The 23,029-nt window shown below is 54.7% G+C and overlaps 1 protein-coding gene across 1 annotated transcript; it reads right to left on the reverse strand.

The window, feature by feature from the left end:
* Nucleotides 1-249: 249 nt before the first annotated feature.
* Cpz (carboxypeptidase Z) lies at nucleotides 250-22,517 on the reverse strand. Its single transcript, XM_021210876.1, has 11 exons — nucleotides 22,336-22,517; nucleotides 16,619-16,651; nucleotides 14,946-15,320; nucleotides 12,928-13,140; nucleotides 10,140-10,336; nucleotides 9,450-9,611; nucleotides 8,779-8,937; nucleotides 6,239-6,374; nucleotides 4,742-4,881; nucleotides 1,659-1,758; nucleotides 250-711 (listed from the first exon to the last, which is right to left on the reverse strand). Exons 1-11 carry the CDS (start codon nucleotides 22,430-22,432, stop codon nucleotides 365-367), a joined length of 1,959 nt encoding a protein of 652 aa, XP_021066535.1. The 5' UTR covers nucleotides 22,433-22,517; the 3' UTR covers nucleotides 250-364.
* Nucleotides 22,518-23,029: the final 512 nt, after the last annotated feature.

The following is a 23,029-nucleotide window of genomic DNA, read 5'->3' on the forward strand; positions in this document are numbered from 1 at the left end:
CCCTATTCTTCCCGACCAGCTGTTTCCTGGCCACCTAACCTGCAGCAGCAGGATCCGGAGCTCAGCCTTCAAGGTCTCATGTCCTGGGAAAGGACAGAAGTCCCGTGGGCCTTGTCCAGATAGCTCCAGTACTACTGCTGGGGGCAGGGAGAACACCACCTAGGGTCCTTTCCACTGGGCCCAGTCTGAGTTGCCCTCAGTAGGCAAGGGCCCAGTTCCTCCCCTCTCTGCACAGAGCCTTTCATCACAGTGGGTAAACACGCTTTAATAAGCTGCAGAGGCTGTGTATGATGTGTGGCTGCCAGACTCCAGACAGAAGCCCAGGCTGTGGAGGTGGACATCAAGACCGGGCCTGAGAGGGGCGCTAGTACTTGAGCAGCCAGCGTGGCTTGTACGGGCTCAGCGATGTGAAGTAAGCCCACCACCACGGCTTGCTCCCACTAGCTGGCTGCCTACGCGCCCTGGGGGGCTCAAAATCCACCTGTGCGGGCTCTCTCTGAGGATCCTGGGACCGAGGTAAAGCTCTCGAAGGTCCAGGAAGGAAGCTCTTAGGTCCTGTCCTCAGAGGCTGGAGGATGAAGTCCACACGGCCGGCCTTCTTCATGCGCAAGGGAATGGTAACTCTCTTCATGACCTTGGAGTAGCCAGGGGCCTGAGCAATGACGATATGGGAACCCGGGGGAAGGAGTCGCCAATAGTCACCATCAGGGGCTTCGAAGAGAACAGAAACAACCCTCAAATGGCTTCAGGCTGAGGGAGAATTATGACAGGGTGAGGAGGTGGGTAAACGGGCCTTAGTGCAAGGTGGGATGAGCATTAGCCCCCACCTGGAGTGCCCTCCACCCCTCATCAGACTCCTACTCATTCCTCAAAGCCCTCTTCCTGGCTTTTGCCACCTCTTCCTGGCAGGCTTCACCCGGTCCCCAGGTCTTTCATTTGCAAGTTTACCCTCTACCAGACAATGGTGCTGCCAAGTCCCACGTTACATAGGTCTCTATTTTTAAATCGCTTTTAAAATACTTGGTTTTTGTTTTATGCAGTTGAATCTTTTGCCTGCATGTGTGCGTTTGCGTCGCATGCACACCTAGGGCCCTCAGAGGTCCGAAGAGGGCATTGAATCCTCTGGAACTGGAATTACAGATGGCTATGAATCACCAGGCGTGCTGGGAATTTAACCTGGGTCCTCTGCAAGAGCCTCCTCTCCGTCACCTGGGACTGTGATTGCCAGCCAAAGCCCCCATGAGACAAAGTCAACTTTCAGGGTGCTGTGGGCTCCGTGTGACGTGCCCCCCATGCCCGTGTGTGTGTGAACAGTTGAAGCTGTGAACAGTGGTGCCGTTCTGGAGGGCTGTGGAACCTTTGGGAGGTAGAGCCTCCTGCCATGCCCTCTCGACTAGGATGGACTGGGAGACTAAATGGGTCCCTCCCTCCTTCGGTTGCTCCTTGCCAGGGATTTCGCCGCAGCCACAAGCAAAATAAGTATGCTACACACAGTGTCCCAGAGTGAACCTTGGGTCCTGAATGAATAGGTTCCCCGGAGGGAGGTGGTCCAGGCTGCCACCCTCCCTACCCAAGCTGGCCCAGAATGGATAGAAAAACTGGTGAAATGGGAGCCCTGCATCAGCCTCCCCCACAGAGGGGCGAGGGCTATGGCTCACCCGTGGTGACATCGTGGCGGATGCCTTTCACCAGAATCCGTGCGTTCTTCACTGGCTTTCCGTATTTATCTGTCACCACACCCTTGATGCCTCGGTGTACCTACAGGCACCAGAGAGAAGGTACAGAGGTAACGTCTAACCCCAATGTCACTCTCACCAGGGCCCCCCAGGCAGCTCTGGGTTGGGATTCTGCTAGTATAACTGAGGCCTCGTTCCCTGTCTGAGGTACCTCTGTCAGTCTGTCTTGTACATTCTGGGTTGTTTGACCACCGACACCGAAGCTCTCCCTAAGGGTCAAGTTCACTTCCTTTCTGACCGCAGACACTGAGGACAACCTTTGCTGTCTATCGTTAGGTGCATCTGAGCATCTGTACCTCCCTATAGCCTAGGAAGGCATTCGCGGTCCCTTCTGAGCGGAGGTTCTAGCAGGAAGCCTGGTGAGGACACAGACCAGGTCCTCGAACCCTCAACTCACTACTTACACTTGCATGTGTCAGTCTACACACCAGACACCCAGCAGGTATCCTCAGAGTAAAGCCTGGGACCCCTGGAGGATAGCCACGGAGCTGGGCAGACTCAGCCCTGCTGTGAACTGGTCCTTCTGCTTCCCAACCACACCCCGTGCCTTCTGCACACAAGGGGGCCTCCTGACCCCAGAAAACCATTTGCTTCTTCACACTCAGCTTCCTCAGCTACAGAATGGGTCTAACTGGGGCCGGAGCTGCCGGTAACACCTAGGGCTCACGGTGCCTCCAAGATCAGCAGAGTCAGGAACCCAACAATCCCAGAAGTCCCCCACTGCTCAGAGCCAGCGGCACTCAGTGGCTGCCACCCTCCCTCCCGATCCCCAGCGGCACTGAGGTGGACGTGACGATCTAGTCACTTCTCTTCTACAGTTTAGAAACAAACAAACCAAGGTTGAAGGTTTGGGAAAAGAGGGCATGTAGGTGTGGCTAACACAGGCTGGGAGCTCAACTCTCATGACTTGAACACCTAAGTGGTCCAGCTGGCTGCTCCTGGATGGGTGACCACCGCCTGGATGCCCCTGAGCACGGACTGCTGTTCTGTGGAGCTGAAACCAGAAACGCTATCCTGTGGTGGGAGAGGAGGGGTTGTTGGTTGAGGACAACTGATGGTGCGGAAGCCACCGTGCCAATCCAGCTCCTCCCTCCCTCCTCCTCACTCACAGAAAGGCACTGACTCCTACAGAGCCAGTGGTCATGGCTAACCTGTGGCTCCCCCACACATGTATCCCTCTAGACCTCCGCCCTACCACCACCTTTGCCCTCTTAGAATATTCTGGCCATCAGCACTGACTGGCCCGTTCTCCCAATCCCAGAAGCCCTCACTCCTCAGCCTCTAGGATGTCATTCCTGATGATGTCATAGCCTAACTTCTCTCTCCCTGCTAGGTTTTATTGAGTGGGCATTTGTGTCTCCTCTGTCCCTAAAGGAAACAGGGCCTGTCCACGGGAACCCCTCCCTCCAGTTGGCTAGTCTCTGCGCTGCGCTTCAACTGGAGTCCCCTTCTGCCACCCTGGGGCCTGGAGCTGAGCAGCAGGAGGAATTGGCTCTGCCTCCTCCACCACTCCCCACCCCTGAGCCTGCTCAGGATCAATGTGAAAGTGACCTCAATTGGCCCTGACAGACCTGATCCTTATCAGGATCCAAGCCCGTTTTCCTGAGGGTCATCTGTCTCGGAGTAAGCCAAGTGCTGCCCGACTGGCCACCACTCTGCCTGCCATTAAATCTTCATACACTGAGACTTCATGTACAATATCCACGGAGCGATCCCAGTCCCACCAAAGCCCCTTCTAACTCATTTTCCCCAGACGTCCACAGAATGGCCTGAGCACCTAGCTCTGCCCCAGGCCCTGCCTGTGGAATGACGTGCCAGCTACCACAGAAAACACGTGGCCACGTTCTGTGCTGCCTGGGGCTGGCTGTCTTCTTCCCAGAGCTGCTGCTGTAGCAAGGCTCTGGCCTGGGTCTCACCTGGTGGAAGGTTCCTGATCGCTCCAGAAAATAAACAGGGCTCAAGGACCGAACTTGGGGACACAAAGTCTGGACTTAAACTCCAGGCAGCTGCCATTGCATGGCCACTCCTTTTGCTGTATCTTCCCCTCTATCGTAGTCATGTGCCTCTGTGGCCACAGTGATCATTTCTCTGGGGCCTCATCATCTAGGGGTGGGGCTGCCTAGGACAGGGCCATCTAAGGATGGGACCAACCACGGAGCACTGTGCACTTGTCACGGCCACCCTGCATCTGAATGTGCTGATGTCCCCAGAGCTGTTAGCTCTCCGTGCCTCGTCATAATTCTCCAGCACTCGTGTGAGCTGGGTGAAGCACGGGTTCAGGCACCTATGTCCTCTGACCCTGCAGACTCTAGCTCCAGGATCCAGTGGGGGATTCTGAGGATGTATTTTCAGGCACCCCATCACTGCCTGCCCACCTAGTCCCGATGACCTCCACGCAGATAGGCAGGTGCTCTCGGGCAGTCTACCCTTCAGCCTGCAGGCCTCTGATGTGTGAATAGGCTGTATCCCAGAATCATCACCTCTGAGACCCCTCCCTCCCACACATACTGCCCTCTTCACTCTTATAGCTACCCTCACTCCAGTCTCGGGAAGGGACCCTGAGGTCTCAAGTGCCTCACTGAGTCGCCTACTGCACCGGCCCTGCTCACAGAGTACCCGCTCCTGTCTGGTTTTTCTTCCATCAAGATTCAGCTTGATTTACCTGCTGCTTCCTGATAGCCCCCCCCCCCAGGGCTTGGAGGCAGGCCAGCATCCTGTCCAGGCTGCCAGCCCCCCCAAAAGACTGCCAGCCCCCTCCCCCATGCTCCCTTTGGCAATCATGCCCGTCAGGTATGAGAGTCTTACCCAATGGGCATCTACCTGGCATTCCCCAGGGTGTGAGAGAAGAGATATGGTTGGGAAGCACCAGTCTTGAATGGATGGTCGGAGAAGTCACCAACAGATGCTTCCACTGAGCCCCAGATAGAGACAGGGGGACAGAGCCTAAGGGTGGAGGAGCTGGACTTCTTTCCCACCATGGGAAGCTTCCAGGGGGTGGGGCTCACCATCTCCAGGAAGTTCAGCAGGGGCTCCTTATTGTGTTGCCACAGGCCATACAGCGCCTCCTCTGGTGGGAACTTCACACAGCCCAGTTCCACGGTGATCTCAAAGCAGTTGGTATGTAGGTAGTTGAAGTCAGACATACCTGTGGGATGGGCGGCTGAGTGTCAAGGGCAGAGAGCCTGCAGCAGGCACAAGACTCCAGGCCCAGCACCACTTTGCACAAAGAGATGATTTACCCAGCCACTGTTCTGCCATGCACAACCCTGAGGACAGGAGTAGACGGCCTTGACCAGGCCACAGAGGTACACTTGATTTCAGACAGGTGGGTGGCAGAGTCCACGGGATTAGAATCTTGTTCTCCCAGAGAAACGAGCCAGTGTACCACATGGGTCCCTGTGTCCCAGCTATTGGGCCTACAGCCCCAAGGAGTCTGACAAAGACCACACACACAACTGCCCAGAGTTAACAGCAGCCCAGGGAGACCTCGTCATTTCCCAGGAGAGGAGGTCGGGAGGACTACAGTGTCCTCCACCTCCCTCGGCTCTGAGGACTTTTGTGTTCCTGAGCTCTGCTGGTGGAGCTGCCACTGCCACAGTCCTCACGGGTGCCACGGGCCACCTGTGGTCCCCTCTGCCCTGTGGCCCTGCCAGCTGCTAGGAGGAAGCCTATAGATCTCTCCATTCAGTCTCAACAGTAGGAGCTCCCTTGTCTGCCATCTGGGGAGCCAATGTACCTGAAGTCTGGACAAAAGGGGAGCTCTCATGCCCCAGAAGAGGGCATGAGCTAGTCCCTGGCAGTGTGGCAGGGTCAATTAGTAGCTTTGGAACACATGAGGATGGTAGCTGTCAGCTGCCTGGGTAGGTTTGGTAAGACACAGAGTCGCAGGGTGAGCAAGCCCCGGCCGTGCTAACACAGGCCTGTGAATCCCCCTTGCTTTCTTGCCCAGTGCAGAATGGTCCACGTGTGCTGGGGCACAGCAGGAATCAGATGAAGGGAGGGTGTTGCTGGGGAGGGGGGCTTCAGTGGGTGCTCCAGGGTGTGCATAGCATGTGTCTCCCACAGTGCACTTGTGACACCTTCACCCAGCACACGGCAGACAGTGAGGACTCAGGGACCCCGTGAACACTGAGCTTGGGAAAACCGGAAGCCTTAGAAACCTTAGAGTACAGCACTCCGATATCTTACACAGTAAATATATCCCAACCATTAGGACCTGTTACCCAGAACCACAAAGTCCTCTGTTGCCCTGAGATGCCAGCTTCCCCGGGGCTCTGCCACTGCACCCCGCAGCCCTGTTCAACCCCTAACAAGCAGCAAGGCTTGGGTCACGAGAAGAATCTCCAAATGGCTGATTATAAAATAAATTCAGCAGTAGCTGCCAAAGTCACGGGACCAGCTCATCCCAGTTCCCCTTCTCCAGGCAGACGGTGACTAACTCTGCAGAGAGTGCCAGGGCTCTGCTGAGGGAGGCCCCGCCCGCCCGCTTGCTCAGGCCGCACCTCCAGTGAAGCTGTACCAGTCCGCCCCGTTGATGATGCTCCCTCGCTTCAGGAAGTTGCCCCCACACCTGTTCTCCGACCTGTCCATCATCATGGGGTGGACATCAGCATAGGCTCTGGCCAGAAGCTTGAACATCTGAAGATGAAGATGGAGGAGGAAGGTGGGTGTTCTGCAGCCCTCCCCTATCAGTCTAAACCTGGGCTTGGCTCCAAGGTTAGGCCCAGTACCTGGACTATCTGACCCCTACCGCTCTTCTTTCTCTTCCCTGCCTTGGGGCTATCATCCCATGTCCCTCCCTGGTCCTGTGGGCGGAGGCTGGAAGGAGGATATAGCCATTGTCTCCATAATCCTGGTCATGTGAACCTCAGGCCTGGCTTAGAGCAAGGATGTACAGAGGTGTTGTCTGTCTGCAGGCTATGTGGGCAGGAGGAGTGCAGACATGAGTGATGTAGATGAAGTATGGCAGCCGGAGCCAGGAACGGTGGCACATGCTTTTAATCCCTCATTCGGGAGGCAGAGGCAGGTGGATCTCTGAGTTTGAGGCCAGCCTGGTCTACAGAGTGAGTTCAGGGCAGCCAGGGCGACACAGAGAAACTGTGTCTCAAAAAAACAGAAAGGAAAGAAGAAAGGAAGGGAGGGAGGGAGAAAGGGAGGGAAGGAGAGAGGGGGAGGGAGAAAGGGAGGGAGGGAGAGAAGGAAGGAGAGAGAGGGGAAGGAGGGAGAGAGAGAAGGAAGAAGAGAGAGAGGGAGGGAGAAAGGGAGGGAGGGAGAGGAGGAGGGAGGGAGAAGGGGAAGGAGGGAGAGAGAGGGGGGAAGGAAGGGAGGAGGAAGGGGCAGAGCAACTACAGAGACCCAGGAACTCGGTCACCCGGCACAGCACCCTCATGTCTCAGCAAGTGCCTGGTGAGTGCCCTGATGAGCTGCAGCTGTGCTGGTTCCTAGGCTGTGGTCAGTAGGAAGGACTGGAGGCTGTGAGCGTGGCTCCCAGGCAGGATGGAACACTGGCAAAGATGTCCCCTGAGACACCCAGACAGCTCCGTCCCTCACACGCTCTCCCCAGCTCTCCTGAGACTGTGGTTTCCACCGAGCCTGCCACTGGCTGCAGGCTGCACCATTATTGATTGAGGATTGATGTCTGGGGAGCAGGCTCATTTCTTCTGACTCTAGTGGGACCCATTGAGGTGAACCTCCCCGCTACAGACATCCCCAAGCACAGAGGCTGAGAGGCTGGGCATGGAGGGGCTCCTGCTGCTCAGGGCATGCCTGCCCACCCAGGGGGTGCACTTGCTCTAAGGAGGGACACAATCTGAGGCCCCACACTGAATGAGTGTGCAAGCAAATGTATGAATGAGGGTAAATGAGTGAATGGATAATTGAGTGAAGGATTGAATGAATGAAGGAGTGGGAGAGAGAGTGGGTGCATGAATGAGTGAATGGATAAGTAAACGAATGAGTGAATGGGTGAATGACTGGATGAGTGAGTGCATGAGCTGATGGGCAGACTTGGGGCTGAGAAGCCAGAGGATACAGGCGTGGCTGGCACTGAGCCGGGTCTAGCTGCATAGAGGTCTCCGACAGCCTGCGCCTGAAGCATCCTTCCACCTCACCCTTGCCCTTGTGCTCCACTAGGAGAAGCTGCAGCCCAAGGGAAACCCTCTCTAAGTCTAAGCCAAGCTGGGGTTCCTCTCCTGACACGTGGGAACACAGGCATATACATACACTCCCAACGGTATATGCAAACACAAACATGAATGCAAATCCACTCGTATTCACACATTCACACATTCGTACATACACTGTGCCCCAGCCTTGGCGCTTGCTCTTCATGGACGCTGACCGTCCTGTCCCAGCTTGCTTTGTGGTTTTGTTTTGTCTTCCTCCATGGACAGAGTAGGAGGGAGAAGTTCCCTCTGCCATTGTGACCCAGAAACGTGGAAGGTTCTAGGTAAGACCAGTGTGATGTCCAAGTGTCCAGCAGGGCTCAGGGGCAGCTGGTCCCCTGGCCAAGTTGCTCAGAGATCAGGGAGCCTGGAGTCTGGCCCTTGTCCATCCTCATGGTCCCTACCTCCAGGTCCCTTCCCCTAGGTTTGAAATAAAAACTGCCCTTGAAGGTACGCCAGGCTCCCCACACCTATCTGATTCCTCTGGAGACCAAGCCTAGCTCAGACCTGCACAGGCCCCACCTGGGACAGGAGCTTGCAGCCTCGAGTAATACATGAGAGAATGGAGGGTTGGTCCCTAACCTCTGCCCCCAAGCGGGAGCCCAAGCAGAGAACCCAGGACACAGCCCAAAGGGCACCATGCATGTGGTAGCACTGCCCCCTAGTGGTGGAATCTGGAACAACATAAAAGACACCACACAAGGCCAGAGCTCCTCTCTAAGGTTGAGGATACTGAGAAGGAAGACAGGGACATCTCCTGGATGTGAGGGAAGCCAGCAAAGGGGTTCCTGAGGGTTCCGCAATGCCTATGAGCTAGAACAGAAATGACCGTGCCAGCAGATGACCTGCTCAGCCTCGGCACAGCGTCCACCTCTCACCTTCTCGTCTGGCGTGGGAGAAAACATCTTTTTCTCGTGGGGGTTCTTGGAGAAGTCAAAGGGGTAGGATACCACCAGGTCGCCGCCGTGCAGGCTGGCTGAGAGGACGAAGGGAATGGTCTGTATCCACTTCATGATGGCTTTGGTCTCGGGGGCCACCTGCCGGGGTTGGAGCACTGCTTTCAAGATTCTGCCTTCTCTGCTGCCCGCCAAACGTCTGTCTTTCCCACCCACCCCAGACCCAACAGAACTCCTGTCCAGCCACTACCATTCCCTCTGGTCACTGAAGAGTGCATGCTGGCCTTTCAGCCTAGAGCCCACCTTGCCCTTCCTGGTCAGGTTCACCTCTCCTGGAAGCTGAGGAGCCCCTGCAGCTCCTGACTGCCCAGTGCCTGCGTTGAGTAGGCCCCACTCGCTTCAGCAGTGGTCCTGACATAAGGCAGGTTACATTAACTACAGAGGGGAGGGCTCCTGACAAGTTCATTCTTGAGGGAGAACCCAGGGCTTCTGGGAAAGTGTCTGGGTCAGGATGCAGACTCAAGATGTCTCTGCTGGACACTGAGGCTTTCAATACATTGTGACTGCCCCAACAAAGGCCAGGCCTACCTTACAGGCCAAATGCTGAGGCTCAGCGGGGCCAGTGCCCTAGGGAGGGGCTGCACAGCTCCTACCTTACCCCACCAGTAGTACTGTGAGATGGGGATATGGTCTGTGCGCACACCACGAGTCGAAGCCAGCCGGTAGTACTCTGACGTGAGGTCAGGGAAGTTGCGGTTCAGGTCCAGGTTCTGTGCATTCTGCCTCCCACTGGTCCAGCCATTGTAGCCAGCACCCTAGACACAAGGGCCCAGACAAGGATCAACATCTCCCAGGCCACATCTCCCAGCTCAGGCTTCAGAGGGTCTGAGGTTCAAGTGGGGCAGTGGCTCCCGTGCCTTCACCTTTGCCCTTCCTCCCACCGCCTATGCCTCCACATGGCCTTTCCCTCACTCCTAGCATCATGGCCTGGAAGTATTCTCCCATGGGTGGACCACCTGCCTCCTCCATAGCCTCTTGCCTCCACTGGCTTTTGCCCATGTCACTCTGTCCCTCCCAGTGAGCTTCCCTAGTCCTCCATCAGCACACTCTCTCCTTGCATGTCTGGCAAGCACTCTACCACTGAGCTACATCCTCAGCCTTGTCCTAAAACAAGATACCACAGCTCTGCTCATCCACCAGGCAGAATGTTGCAGGGCCACTTCTTGCTCAGCCCTGGTCACCTAGAGAGATGGTTGCAAACAGACCCTCAACAATGATGAGTAAAGTCTAAGGTTAAGAGTGCCGAAGGACGCAGCCCTTCTGCAGACGGTGGGAGCTCCCACCTCGGCAGCTGCCACCTCATAGCCATCAGGGTTCATGGATGGCAGCAGGTGGATGCGGGTAGTGTTCAGCAGGCGCTGGATGCGGGGGTTTCCCAGCAGGTACTCCGAGCACAGGTACTGGGCCAGGTAGATGAGCACTTCCCGTCCGGCCACCTCGTTGCCATGAATGTTTCCAATGAGCTTCACCTCAGGCTCCACTGCAGGAAGAAATGGTGGTGTGGGGTGTTGTCTCACAGACAGGGCTTAGCAAGGGTGTGCCAGGTGTGCCGGTGTGTGCTCTGACTCGAGAGTCTCTGGGCGTATGGAGCTACCTAGACACCCACTTCTTGAGCTCGTTTCTTATGTTTAGCCACAATTGTTAGCAGAAGTAAAGAATGCTATGATAATATATGGCGCCGTTGATTTGTGTGACTTCTATTGACATCTATGGCCTGTGTTTATGTAACAAGTCAAATACATTAGTGCTTAATAGGTGAAACAGGTGGCCCTGGAAGGGAGGATGAATGGATGCATGAATGAGTGGATGGATAGATGGAGGAGTGGATAGACAGATGAGTAAATGAACGGACAGACGAACAGATGGACAGACAGATGGATGGATGAGTGGATAGATAAATGAGTAGATAGATAGATAGATAGATAGATAGATAGATAGATAGATAGATAGATAGATAGATAGATAGATAGATGAGTGATTGGATGGAATAGATGATTGGATGGATGGGTGAATGGGTGGATAGATGGATGGATGGATGGGTGGATGGGTGATGGGTGGATGGATGGATGGATGGGTGGATAGATGGGTGGATGGATGGGTGGATGGGTGATGGGTGGATGAATGGATGGGTGAATGGATGGATGGATGGATGGATGGATGGATGGATGGATGGATAGGTGGATGGGTGGATGGATGGATGGATGGGTGGATGGATGGATGGGTAGATGGGTGTGTGGATTGATGGGTGGATGGATGGATGGATGGATGATGGGTGGATGGATGGATGGATGGATGGGTGGATGGATGGGTAGATAGATTATGAGTTGGTGGTTAAATATACAGAAGATGGAAGAACAAATGAATAAAAAGATATATGGATAGGATGTTGTATATATGGGCTGGTGGATGGATAGCTGGATGGAAGAACAGATGACTGAATGGATAAATGGATGGATGGATGGATGGATGGATGGATGGATGGATGGATGGATAGATGGATATGTGAATGAATGAAATAATGAATGATGGCCAGAGAAAGGGGCAGGTGTGGGTGAGTGGTGGATGGATTGATGAGCGAAAGGGTGGATGAAGGCTGTTTTACAGAAACACTAGACTAGGCCTGGCAGCCTTCTTCAATGTGGCCATGGGAACGTCACCCCTACTTGCTGGATCTAACATTGCTCATTGGAAAACAGAATCTCCTACCCAACCTTTCTGGCCCAGCAACCTTCAGCTGTCAGCGTGAATGTCTGTGCCCTTCAGACTCCACATCCCAGGGTATAAATGACAAGGAAATGTCCATGTCCCTGCAGGAGGCCATATGTGACCTGATGACCTCTGGTCCCATGAGAGACAGGCCTTTGAACTTGTGAAGTCCACACTGCCCAGTCCAGCAAGGTGAAAACTGGGTGGGGGTGGATATCTCCACAGAGTCCTAAGTCCACAGACTCAGAGACTTCTGGAACCGGAGGGAATAATGGGCCCTAGTACACCAACATGGCAGTGGGGTGATGGGCTGGGGCATGGAACCAAGGGAGGCCCAGCCTTAGTGATGTTCTCAGTGCTGGGAATAGGGTCTTCCCGTGTCACCACATCCTATTCACACAGGAGATGACAGTCCAAGCCAAGTCTCTGTTAGAACATTCTAGAGCCCTAGATACAGTCAGCTTGGTGTCTCTTCTCCAGTTCAGAACCACTAGTAACTACAGTAACAAAACTTGATTCCTAATTTGCACCATAGCAAGGAAGTCCTGAAGGATCTGAGGCATCTAGCATTTCCCAAATCTCAAAGCAGGCCCCCACACCCAATGTCGCTGGACCTTGATAAGAAAATCCCACTGTGTCCACACCACCAGCTCAACAAACTGTGCTCCAGAGAGGAGCAGAGCAGAGGGAAAGGGACCAAGACCCAGACCTGCACAGGCCCAGGACTCACAAGACTGCAGGGCCACTGTGGTGGTGATGGTGACAAATTCCACATTCAGGGGCTAGGACTGAAGCTCTGGCAGCCACTGCCCATTGACCCAGTGTCCCCTCCAGGACCTGCCCTAGTCTTTCCAGCCTCCAATCTCTCAGAAAACCTTGCCATCTCCTTGAATACATCTGTCTCCACACTGTCATCTGTTTAGGTAACTTACTCTTCTGCTATAACTCAGTCTCCTCAGACAAGTGTCTATTGGGATGAGACCAACTCATTTCCAATCTCCTGAACTCAAGTGATATGACTTTTCAGGAGAAATCCTCTTTTTTTCCCCCCCCTGAGACAGGGTCTCTATGTAGTCCTGGCTGTCCTGGAACTCATTATGTAGACAAGGCTGGCCTTGAACTCACAGAGATCCTCCTGCCTCTGCCTCCCAAGTGCAGGGATTAAAGGGTGTATGCCACCTTTAAGTTCTCCATACCCAGCTTAGAGAAATTCTTTTTAATACTGTTCTTGTGGGCAGGTGGTCATGGGTGAGTAGAGGAGAACGCCAGATAGTCACCCCCAGCTCGCGCACCCCAAGGCTAAGAGTGGGTCTGCATCCTGTTCCCAGGGACGGAATCACACCTGGGTCTCACGTGGTCACTCACTCAGTTCATGCTGGCCTGGGCGGCTCGAGAACTCGATGACCACCAGGTCCTTGCCTTCGAAGCTGCGCCCAATGCTGTAGGTCTTAGCCACCTGGGAACAGCGGGCCGCTGTCCTCTTCAGCACCCGGACCATCTGAGCATAGGAGTGGTGGGCGAAGCGAATGAAGGTAGGTGGCAGGCCCGAGGGCAGGGCCTCCTCAACATCCAGCTCTCCTGGGGAAGGAAGTGGAACTGGGGCTGGGGTGTGCACTGAATACCCGCTCATGGCGCAGACAGCTCACCAACCTGGCCATCACCCTCACTCCCAATCCCACACTGTACTGCTGTACAAGTGGGGGGGGGGTGGAGATGACACATAGGCCACCAGGATGGTGCTGCCACAAGCCAGCCAGTCACAGTGCTGAGGAGATGCGTATGGGCCATGTCTCCACTCCAGTGTAAAAGTGACAGTAGGATATGGGTGCCTGCCTGGAGGCTTTCAAATATGAAAGGCTGAGTTCAAGAGAAGGAGCACCAGGAATCCTCAACCTACAGAAATCTTTGAGAGGCCTCTAAGCCACGGTTGTCTGGCATGACCCTGCCATGGGGCCCCCCCGACACAGCTCTGCCTCCCTCTCCACTGGTACCTACACCGTGTCAACACTAACATGAGCCAAGCAGCGTGGCTAAGAGTGGTTCCCTACAGTCCGTACTCTGCTAAGATTGTGCCCAAATGTTTCTGTGACAGGAAGAGGTGGCTGAGACCGTGTTGGTCAGAGTGTGACCTCCATCCCACCTGACTCCCCCTGCCCCGTTTTCCTGTTCCTCTCTAGAGAAGCCCTATTGGTTAGCAGCCCTGATGATCGCCCTCAGCCCTGATGGCTGAAGAAACTTGAGGCAGGTCCCTGCGGGCCGCCCCGGGGCCACAAAGAGTTAATGTTGTCTCTACTTGTCGTTTTCTTTTTGCTCAAAATGGTTGGTGAGGAGAAAGAGCGGATGAACCCAGCAATTTGGTGGTTTCAAAATAATCCGTCTCCAGTGCCTGGGCTCTCAGCTGAGTTAGAGCAGGTTGGCATCTTTCTCCTCACCAGCCTCGCTTGCCACCTCCACACTTTAGCCCATGGCGAACACAGTTCCTGCTGGCCAGAACCCACTGCGCCTGCTCTTGACCCCAACCTGCCCTCTCAGGGACAGGACCAGGCTCCAAGACTGGACTCAGCATGGCACATCTCCTGGCAGGCTCTCCCACAGCCCTTGCTAGGTCTGCACCCTCCCCACAGTCTTGACGCCTCAGTACACAGTAGGCACTCCATGGATGAGGCTGTACAAACAAGCCCATCCACCAATGGCTGGCCGGGGTGACGCCAACGGAAGTCCCCGTTCTATCTCCTTTTCCGGGCCTCCATTTTCCAACCGCAATGGAAGACTAAGGACTTGCAAAGCAAGATGAAAGTGTGACTGGCGACTCCTGCCCGGGGCAGAAAACTCCGTGGGCCAGGGTGGCACGGTGGGTGCTGATCTGTCTTTCTCACCACTCAAGTGAAAGGACGCAGACAGGGACAGACAGAGCTGTGCTCACTAAAGCACTGCGCCAAGCAGCCCTCTGTGACTCGCACACCTCCTGAGACGAGCCGCTCACTAGCATTCAGTGTAGCTCACTCCTCTATCACAGGTGGGCCCTCATCATCTCCTGCCATCCGTCCGACAGGCTGTGCCTGGAGAGTGACTCAGATCATCCTGCAGGCTCAGCTTTGGCCAGAAAGTCTGCTGAGAAGGTCCCTGCTCGGGGACATGGCCAGTGGGATGCAGTTCTGAAGGTGGCTAGAGCTGGTCACTCTATCTACTCTGCTCTTGTCCCACTGAGCATAGGCCTCTCCACAGATAGGATCCTTCACGGGCCTGGATGGGACACATTTCCCTTTTGATAAGCTGCCCTTAACTCCAAGTCTGTAGATGCAGGAGCGCTGATACCTGCCTGCCCAAACTGTCACTCCCAGAGCTAGCGTGCAGCCTGGAGTACTCCCAAAGCCTTCCCTTACCCCGGAGCTCTTCCAGAGGATCATAGCATCCTTCCTCCTCTGGTGCGAAGTATTGGGCACAATCTAGGAAGTAGGGCCAGGCCATGTCGATGGCGTCAAAGGCCATCTGGCAGGCCTCCCGCAGGCCCTCACAGACATGCCGGCAGGGCCTTTGTGTGTGGCCTCCCTCACATCGGGGGGCCAACACAGAGCACCCTAGCAGCCGCAGGTCAGGGTTGCACTGACCCTCCAGGAGAAAGTGCATCACACCCAACAGCATGTACTCAGGGCTGGACTCCACTGCCTCCCACGACCGGTGCTCCAGGGGCGTGGGGAACGATGTATGGTTATAGGCCGCATCTGCACAGGTCCTGAGATGCAGGTCCACGCAGGTGGCTGGGGAAGGAGAGTCAGCCGGTCACATGATGACCCATGCCCAAGTCGATACCACCTAAGACCAGAGCCTGCAGTGATGGAGCACCCAGTCTGTGGGGAGAGACAGGGACAGAGACAAGCAGGGTCTGTGGGAGACACAGCAAGGGGTTCTGAAGCAACCGCACCCAGCTACCTACCAGAAAATGGTCCAGAATGGCAAAGGCACCGGCAGAATGGGAGCAGGCAGCCTGCCCTGCGGGGGGATGCATGAAGAGGCCAGTGGATTGGCAGAAGCAGGAGCCGGCCTCATACAGGCCCAAAGGAGACATGCTCACGAGAACCATGCGGAATACCCCAGCCTCAGGACTAGGTTAAGTACTCTCAAAATGCACCTGGCAGGCCTGGCTCTGTTTCTCCTCTTGTTACAAGGACATTGTAAGTGCAGGTCAAAGGACGCCATCTCCTTAGACACTTTGTGCTGGACCAACATGGGTGTCCACTGTCCTACCTCCCGCAACCCACTGAGTCATTTGTCAGCCAGCTTCTTGTTTTTTTTTGTTTGTTTGTTTGTTTGTTTTGTTTTTTGTTGTTGTTGTTGTTGGTTTGTTTTTTTTTTTTGAGACAGCCCTCAATTTGTAGCCCAGGCTTGCCTATAACTTCAACATAGACCAAGTTGGCTCTAAACTCACAGTGATCCCCTGCCTTAGCCTACTAAATGCTGAGATGACAGACATGAGCCACCAAGCTCGGCTATGGTGCTGGGTGTTCTGTGGAGGAAATGCTCCCCAGGTTCCTACATCCCTGTATAGAATGCACCAGATGTGCACAGCTGGTGGGAGACAGGTGTGTCCTCAGCCCTGTCCTGAGAGTTTTGAGTCATAGCTTTCAAGTCACTAAGCAAGATGCCCTTCCTCTCCTCATCGCAGGAAGGACAGGTCCAAGTTTACAAACCCAGCTTACGGGGCCAGAAGCCAAGGATGGCTTCTCTGTCAGGGGGCATGGATTAGAAACACAGCCTGTGATTAGCATGCAGGAGGCCCTGGGCTCTATCCTGAGCATAACATGCCCCTCCAAGGAAAGAAAAAGAAACCTATAGCAAGAGACAAAGGCAGGGCTTGCCTTGGAGGGACCCCTAGCATTGTCCCCAGGCAGAGCTAGGCAGGCAGGGCAGGTTACTCTCTTGTTTAGTCTCCCTTCGCTGGATCTTCTGAGCCTGCCCTGCTATCCACATCCAAAGCCAGCACCTCCGCTTTGAGAGCACGGGGACCAGGGGACTGTGGAGTTCCTACAAGACAAATCAGGGGTGGGGTGGTACCTACCACTGTGTGTGGAGACCAGCCTCTGACATTTACCTGGGAAAAGAGACAGCCTTGATTAACAACAGGTACAGGTACACATCTCTCCCTTCAAGGCCTTTGCTGGGTACTCACTGATGACGAGCCCTGTTCTAGCCTCTGTTACCCTCATGCCCCTGGTTTGTGCTGCTGACCTCTGAGCTCAAAGCTGCAGAGTCTGACAAACCATAGGACTTGCCCAAGAAAGTGGGTGCATTGGCACTCTCCAGCCCAGCCTGGAACCAACCGGGAGGGCCCTGTGCCCGCATCCCCATAGCCAGCCATGCATCAGCACCCATAGCGTCCTGAGCCATCAGCCTCAGACTGTGCCCATGGCCCCCACCACTGCCATACTCAGGACTGAACATCATTCAAAGAGCCATCCAAGTAGACTACCTAGTCCTTGGAACACCGAAAGAATACGGGGCCTTAGTGCTGTGTGAATCTGGGACCCCCTTTCTAGCAAAAATAAACACACAAAACTATCCTTGCAACTGCGGGGTCTTGAGGGTCTCCTGAGGGCCAGGCCTTATGGACTCCACAGTAAGATCCAGAAGGGGCCATAAAACCCCCATGACCACCAGCAGCCATATTTAGTCAAGCGCCTGTTAGGCATCCTATACACCAGGAGAAGGAGACAAGGAGGAAACTTTGCATCAGGTTTACACTGGTCCAGCCCTGGTGTAGGGTCAGGAAGCACTCTGATGGCTTGTTCAGGGATGGGCCAGAAGTGTGGTAGAATGACCATGGCCAAAAGAGGGGTCTCTCAGGAGCAGGTGTGCCTGCATGGGAGGGGAGATGAACCTGCTAGCATAGGGACCACAGCAAATGCCTGCATTTATTCTGTCCCGTGCAGATGGAACCTGGCAGTGACCAGGAGCCTGGAGGGGCACAGCACCCATAGGCCTCTCTCAAGATCTAAAGTCATGCAGCAGATGGACACAGGCGTGAGCCACCTCTGCCTGCCACCTACAGAGAAAACAGCAAAGACTCGGTCCCGCCCTGGTTACCAAAACCCACTGTGTGCAATGTACCTACTATGTGCCAGGCTGCCTCAATTTGGGATCCTACTCCCAGGCCCTCGTGAGACAGACAGCACTTGTGACACCACCCCTGACCAGCGTTCACAGCCAGGATAGCTGAGGTTTTTAATATCTTTGAGATAGGGAGTTGGTTTGGTGGTTTGAGACAGGGTCCCATGTAGCCCAGGTGACCTTGTATGCTCCTTGTAGCTGCAGATGATCTTGAACTCCTGACCTTCCTCCCTCTCTCACACATGCTGGGATTACAGGAGTGCGTGGCATGCCCAGTTTCTACTCTCTCAGCTATCAGGGAGAGAGTCACACAGACTCCTTTATGGTGTAGATCTGGGTGTGTACTCAGGTCACAAGAAGCCCCTGGTACTCCAGGACATCCTCTCTTCCTCCTCCTCCTCCTCTTCCTCCTCCTCTCCATGCTGTAAAGAGCCCTGGCCATGAGTCAGTGCAGTGGCTAACAGAGGAGCCCAGCCTCTGGCTTGGATGGCTCTGGGCTCGCCCACCCACACAGTGGGAGCCTGGATGAGTCACACTTTTCTATTCTTATGGGTTTTTTATATGAGGCTTATAATAATCACTTTAGGGATATACTATGAAAGTTCTAGAAGATGACCTGCATCTAACAACGATGTGGCCCAAGGACACCATCCCACAGTTAGCAATATCTGTTCTCACTGTCCCTGCTTCAGACCAAACTAACAAAACAGGTCAAGTCTTGTGAATGTCCTTAGCAGGTACCCCTGGGGAGGTCCACAGCCTTTATCCCCAATATAAAAGACTGTAGGTGCCTACCCCTAAAATCAAACCCAGGACAACACGTGTGGATTGAGCACAAGCAGGCAAAAGGGGGGGTCAAGCCCCCCTGTCGCACATACACGTGACCTAAGGCTCTGCTTTCCTCGTGCAGGGATCTCGAAGCACCTGGCTGGCCCAGCTCCGAAGACTGCTAAGCTCTGTGGTTCTAAGTGTCCCTGACCTGTGCCTTCACGGCTCACAGCAGGAGGACACAGGACGTCATCACTGTCAAGAACAGCGAAGAGAAACTGACCTGACCTCTGCCCAGAGTAGGGTACCATCATCTGCTGTCAGCAAAGCAAAGCCATCTGCAATGTCGGGACATGAGGAGGGACCCCATGAGGGACCTGTACAGGGCCCTGTGAAACATTGCATCCAGAGATTCCATCCCCGGGACTCGCAGTCTGGGTGCTGCTCGCTCTACACTGACTTTGGACCAAGGTGGATGCTGGAAGGAAGCCAGGCAGCTTAGCAGGATGCTTTCGGTCACCTCCCCTTGCTCCTGCAGCCCCAGGCTCGCACAGTGTGCAGCAAGGCTCACTCTGTAGGAGCCTGGGTGTTCAGTGAGACTGTGGTGAGGAATGAATAGGAAAATCAACTTGAACTTGGCCCTGAGGCCGCGGGTAGATGTAAGGCAGGGCTACTGGGTGCTGGCTGTACCCAAGCTGTTCTGCAAAGCTACCGAGGACCCAGCCCTGAGATTGGACCACTGTTCGGGGATCAGGAAAGAGAACCTGATGGTCTCGTCTCCCTTCCATTCTCTCTGGCTCACAGATGAGGAAACACGTTTAGAGATTAACGTGCCCCATGCCCCTGTCTCCTTGTTGAACACTGAGGAGAAAACAGTGATGCTGTCTGGTAGGGCAGCTGAGGGGAAGATGAGGTAACTCATGGGTGTGTCCGCATGACAGAGCTAGGGCACACAATGTGTAGAAGGAGGTATTGACCACTGCGACCTCTTAGGCAACAGCACTTGATCGGGGTTCAAAAGGGGTGGCCAGGGGCAGGCAGCCACCAAGCTAATCCCCACCTACTTCCAGGCCTCCACCATACCGAAGATGGCTGGCCCATCTGCTAGAGCTGCCATGACAAACACCACAGACTAAGTGGGTTACAGCAGTGGAAATTCACCCCACCAAAGCTCTGGATGTTGCAGTTGTAGCCAAATGTGACCAGCGTGCACCTACTAAGGGGCCACAGAGGACTCCTTGCCTCGTCTAGTTCTGAAGAGTCCTAGTGTCCTTGACTTATGACCGCCTCACTTCAATCTGTGCCTGGTACCCCACTTTACCTCTAAAAGTGCTCACCATCAGGTTTAGGTCAACATCAAAGACCCTATTCCTCAGCGAGATCCATTCACAGCTCAGAACTTGAGATCCCTTCTGGTTATGGTAAAGTTGAAGTGGGACAGAGAAGGGACCCAGAGTAAGGCCTTGCACCTGGGGAATTACACAGCCATCTAAAGAATGAAGCTGCACCTTCTCCAGCTGGGCGAGTCTCTCCAGGTCTTTGATGTTCATGCACAGAGCAAAGGATGGAGCCGCTTACTGAGCACTCCATCTTGCCATCGTTGTGACACAGCCAAAGACACTGCAGATCGTCAACACTGCCTGCTCAGCTCCTGCCACCTACAACACATACTGAGACACTCCAGATGCCTGAACCTGCAGCTCCTTAGAATATAGAGGGCCTGCTGCCGACTCTAAAGCCACTCCATCCTGTCTGATAGCCACACGCTGAATATGGGTGTCCAGGGCCCGAGACCAGCAAGTAGAAACCAGCCACCACTGTAAGTGGAAAGATCCACAGCAAAATTCAGACTTAGTGTTTTAAAAGAAGGCAACATGTTCTGTGCTTTTCTGTTTTTCTTTGTAGATCAAGTTTACCCAAGTTGGAGTCACCTGGGAAGAGGGTGACTTCAATTGAGGGAGGGATGGCCCCCATCAGATTGCCTGTAGGCAATGTGACTATTTCTTGGTCAATGATTGATGTGGAGGGTTTGGCAACTGGGGACGGTGCCACCCCTAGGCAGGTGGGCCTGGGGTGTGTAAGAAATAAGCTGAGGAAGCCATGGGAAGCAAGCCAGTAAGCAGTACCCCTCTGTGGTCACTGCATCAGCTCCTGCCTCCAGGTTTCTGCCTTGATGTTCCTCAGGAGGTATACAGACCCCAAGTTGCTTTTGGTCGAGGTGGTTTATCTCAGCAACAGAAAGCAACCTAGATCACACTCCAGTCATAATCGTATGTCAATGAGGAAATATCGAGGTAATATTCCAGATAATTGGATTTTTAAATTATTCTTCTCTTTCCTAAGATAGCAGTCCACATGGCTGACCTACATCAACCACAAGGTGGCAGCATTTCTTCAAGGCAGGGACAGAAGCTGCCCTCAGTCCAGCAATCCCTTTTCAACTGCCAGGCAGGCTCCTGGCAGAGCGGTCAGAGTGCCCTGGGATAGAGCAGGATGCCTGTCCCCAGTCACGGCAGAGTTAGGGAGTCAGGCTGTGAACCCAGACTCGGGCTCAATGAAAAACCAGAGTCCTCCATCAGTGAAAAGACTGAGAGGTGTACGCCAGGCTTGTTCCAAGTCCCTGGGACATAGAGATAGGGAGAGGGTGGGGTGCGTGGCCACCTTTAGACGTGCAGCCTGGGTGGAAGCTGCCAGGCTGACCCAGACATTTCCAGATCTCAGAGCCTTCTAAACTTCCATGCATGTCCCTACAGAGGAAGACTGGACCCAAAGAAGTTGCCCCTCCCCAGAAATATTCCCTGATGTGTTGTGGTTCTCAGCCTAGGCAGGGACAGAGCTCACCTGCGTGTCCTGTCTCAGTGAGTGTCTGTCAGGCAGCCTTGGTCTGGGGCTAGTACTTCTGGTGCGGAGCAGGCCAGGAAAGGCTTCCTGTAGCAGGTTTTGATTCTATGCATTTTCTGGGATACCGAAAGCTCAGAGAAAGGCCCTCCACTGCAAGTTTTAGCAGTGCTCCACAGCCATGCTCTGCACACAGGTCCACGCACCCTTGCACATGTACACACTTGCCCAACTGACCTGTCCTTTACTGGTCTATCCTACAGCAGGACGGATAGAGGTCCAGGGGAGGCCAAGGGTAGGGAGGAAGCCCCAGGCTGAGGGCAAAGAAAAGAGGCATTGTGTGGCTAGAGTAGACAGGTTCTCAGGTGACCACAAATCTTAGCTCTTAAAATTCTACATCTGATACCATGGGCTCTAAAGACCCTGGGGGCTCCGGCTAGATTCAGGTGGTTGCTGTTGATAAAGACATGAAGGATGTGTCCCCACCCAAATAAGAGGGAAACTGGAGCCCAACTTCTCGGGGGGCAGAGGCACCAGAACGGAGTCCAGGACTCCAAATCGGTCCTCAGGACCCTCCATTGTGATCCCTGGGTGTCCCTCCTTCTCCCTGTCCTATCCCTGCCCAAAACAGTCCACCCTTCTCTGGGCCACTTCCGGAAATAAAAAGTTATCCTCATTGCAGCCAGGAGTTTTGAAGTCAGGAGTCTGCTGTGGCCAACACCTTCCCATTCCTGGAAGGATAGGGGACTCAAACCGCCTTGTCCTTAAGCCCTGGCACCTGCTCACTCTGACCTACTTTCTGATCTCACCAGTCCAGGTGCCTGCTCTGCAATGGCGGTGCTGGATGCCTGCAGCGCTACCGTCTCCCCCGGGGTCTCTGGCTCAGATGCTGAGAGCCCAGTGCTCCGGCAAAGTTTTCTGTACTGGCTAAGGGTCTCAATGTGGCACCCTCAGGATAATTCTACCCAGGTGGCAGAATGCGACCCACGAGGAGAGAAAAGTTCCCAGGTAGGTGTAGGGAGGGGTATCTAAATCTACCCAGAGGGGCGGCTGGGACCCTACCGGAGGGGTCGGGTCCAGGCGAGCAGCTGGGGCGCGCGGCAAGGGCCAGAGCGGCCAGCGCAGCCAGCGCGGCCAGCAGCAGCGGCATTGTCGGCATGGTGGGCACAGATGTACGGATGCGCGGGAGGGCGCAGTGATGTGGCACTCGGGGAGCGCGAGTGGCGCTGCTGGGCCCAGCGTCTGGGGAGGGGGGGGGTGAGGAGCGGGCGCAGGAGTCGGGTTACAACCGGCAGCGCCAGACACTGGAGAAGGGATTCTAGCGGGAGGAGGAAAGGCAGATAAAAGCCAACCTGCCCCCTAACCCTCCAGGAACTCCGCCTCCTAAAGAAAGGGACTTGCCCTCTTATGGGAGGCTCTGGGGAGCTGGCCGTCAAATGCTTGCTGATTTGGCCTAAAGACCTTGATTTGTGGGCGGGTGGAGACAGCATCAGAAGTAGAGATGGGTCCTGGCCCAGAGCTGACCCCAGCTGGAAGTGAGCCAGGTCTTGGTCAGCTAAATGAAGTTGGCTGAGTATCTCATGCCTGTCCCCTGTGCGGATTCTCTCCCAGGGGAGCTACTTGTGAGCAAAGGTGCTGGTACCATGGCGCTCCTGCCTTGATGCTATCAGTGCTCTGATCCTCTGTGTGGGGCTGTGTTCCAGAAAAGTCCCCCAGACTTTGATTCCACCACTCGCAGGACCCAGCAGGGACCTAG

Source organism: Mus pahari, chromosome 13 (genome assembly GCF_900095145.1).
Source record: "Mus pahari chromosome 13, PAHARI_EIJ_v1.1, whole genome shotgun sequence".
In the NCBI taxonomy this organism is placed as follows: Eukaryota; Metazoa; Chordata; class Mammalia; order Rodentia; family Muridae; genus Mus; species Mus pahari.

Excerpts from the sequence above, each read along its gene's own strand:
- Cpz (XM_021210876.1), bottom strand. The coding sequence starts at position 22,432 with ATGCCGACAATGCCGCTGCTGCTGGCCGCGCTGGCTGCGCTGGCCGCT. Across the intron at positions 13,141-14,945 it reads TCCTCTGGAAGAGCTCCGGG|GAGAGCTGGATGTTGAGGAG; the intron begins GTAAGGGAAGGC and ends TTCCTTCCCCAG. Across the intron at positions 6,375-8,778 it reads CTCCCACGCCAGACGAGAAG|ATGTTCAAGCTTCTGGCCAG; the intron begins GTGAGAGGTGGA and ends CTTCATCTTCAG.